This window comes from Nicotiana attenuata, unplaced genomic scaffold, assembly GCF_001879085.1.
Source record: "Nicotiana attenuata strain UT unplaced genomic scaffold, NIATTr2, whole genome shotgun sequence".
Classification (NCBI taxonomy): domain Eukaryota; kingdom Viridiplantae; phylum Streptophyta; class Magnoliopsida; order Solanales; family Solanaceae; genus Nicotiana; species Nicotiana attenuata.
The window spans coordinates 218,176-219,664 of record NW_017671466.1 but is presented as its reverse complement, the minus strand read 5'-3'; the positions used below and the strand labels follow the sequence as shown (position 1 = coordinate 219,664).

The 1,489-nt window shown below is 47.3% G+C and overlaps 1 protein-coding gene across 1 annotated transcript; it reads right to left on the bottom strand.

Annotated features, from left to right (window-relative positions):
- Positions 1–257: 257 nt before the first annotated feature.
- LOC109208469 (reticulocyte-binding protein 2 homolog a-like) lies at positions 258–1,301 on the bottom strand. The gene is made up of 4 exons (XM_019371587.1): positions 1,170–1,301; positions 901–1,092; positions 585–833; positions 258–530 (listed from the first exon to the last, which is right to left on the bottom strand). Exons 1-4 carry the CDS (start codon positions 1,299–1,301, stop codon positions 258–260), a joined length of 846 nt encoding a protein of 281 aa, XP_019227132.1.
- Positions 1,302–1,489: the final 188 nt, after the last annotated feature.

The window sequence follows — 1,489 nt, the reverse complement described above, 5'->3', positions numbered from 1 at the left end:
GAGGATTACCTAAGACCTCAAGAGGCATTATGTTGGTCAATTAAAAACCTAAGGATTTATTATGTTTTGAGTCCAAACCAATACTCGGACTGATCATTTGAGTTGTACAATTGAATTTTCCATAAACAAGGACAAAATGAGATTTAACACAAGCCAAAGTTGAAACAATGAGTTCCTTTGTATTTCCAAAAGATATTTATAATACCCACAAGGGGTCCTCACATAAAAACACTAAGACAAAATAAAGAAACCTAAAACTACTCAGGAGCCACATCTTCGGCAGCTGCATCTTCGGGAGCCTCCTCCTCAGGGACTTTATCTTCATCCCCTCCACTCTCATAGCCACTAGCTGAGTCATCCTCATCAGAAAGCAAAGCAGCAGCCTCTTCTTCCAAAGTCTTTGCCCTTTCAATATCGACTAAGAGATCAAAGTCGCGAGCATGTACCTCCTCGAGGGTTTCCCTCCGGGACTGTCGCCTGGCGTGGTCAAGTGCGCATGATAACTTAACTTCGGCCGCAATAGAGATCTCCTTTGCCCGTTAGTTAGCTGCTTCAGCGTCAGCTCGGTACGAAGTTATAAATGCCTCAGCATCACATTTGGCCTTGGCAAGATCAGGAGCGGATTTAGCTTTAAGCTCCTCGATTTTGTGGCCTCGAGCCATGCTCTCCTCCTTCACACTTAGAAACTGGCGTTCGGGTGAAGCCAGCTGCTCCCGAAGAGTATCTCTCTCGGAGGCAAGACTTTCCATGCCTTGCCTCCACCCCAGGGTCTTGGCCTCCTTCATCTTGAGCTCCTCTCGAAGTTGCTCCGCCAGCTCACCCTTTTGTTGAAACTACAAAGTAAAAGTGTTAGTAGACTGATCGGGTAAATCTATAGCCAAACTCCAGAGGGTATATTACCTTTTCGGTAAGCTCGATTTGTTCTTGACGAGCCTTTGCCAGTTCGGCTCGAAGACCGCCGATCTCTTCCTCTTTCTTGACATAGAGGATTTTAAGACCGTCCCTCTCTTCCGTGATTTTCTTAAGCTCGGCCTCACATCGAGCAAGCTCAGCTCGAGACTTGGAGAACGCTTCTTTATGGAGCACAACGGCCTTCGCAAAAAGGGAGAGGTAAAACTCAGAATGACAAGGATAAAGCACAAGCGCAATTTTAGAGGGCAGAAACTTACTTTTTTGAAGAGCCGACAAGCCTCGTCAAAAATAAAAGAAGCATCTAGGTCGGGGCCAACTTCGATCCCTGTAAGGCATTCTCGAAGGATATCATGCCCTTCGTGGCTCGTCCCCACATCAGAAGTTTTCATGTTTTGAGCAACTCGGATTTGCCCCTCGGAGAACTTAGGACTAGGTGGCGACTCATCCACGTTGATCACCCCTAGCGACCCACTCAGGGCGTTCTCTTCTATTTGAAGGGCCTCGGAACCGCCTCACCCTCCAAGTGACCTCCGAGATGAGGTACCTTTTTGCTGCCCGATAGCTTGGGGACTTTGCT

Bases quoted from the DNA above. Each gene is read 5' to 3' on its own strand.
- LOC109208469 (XM_019371587.1), bottom strand. From the start codon at position 1,301: ATGAAAACTTCTGATGTGGGGACGAGCCACGAAGGGCATGATATCCTT. The intron at 1,093-1,169 runs GTAAGTTTCTGC...CTTTTTGCGAAG, and splicing joins CTTGTCGGCTCTTCAAAAAA to GCCGTTGTGCTCCATAAAGA. The intron at 531-584 runs GCATTTATAACT...TAACGGGCAAAG, and splicing joins AGGCCAAATGTGATGCTGAG to GAGATCTCTATTGCGGCCGA.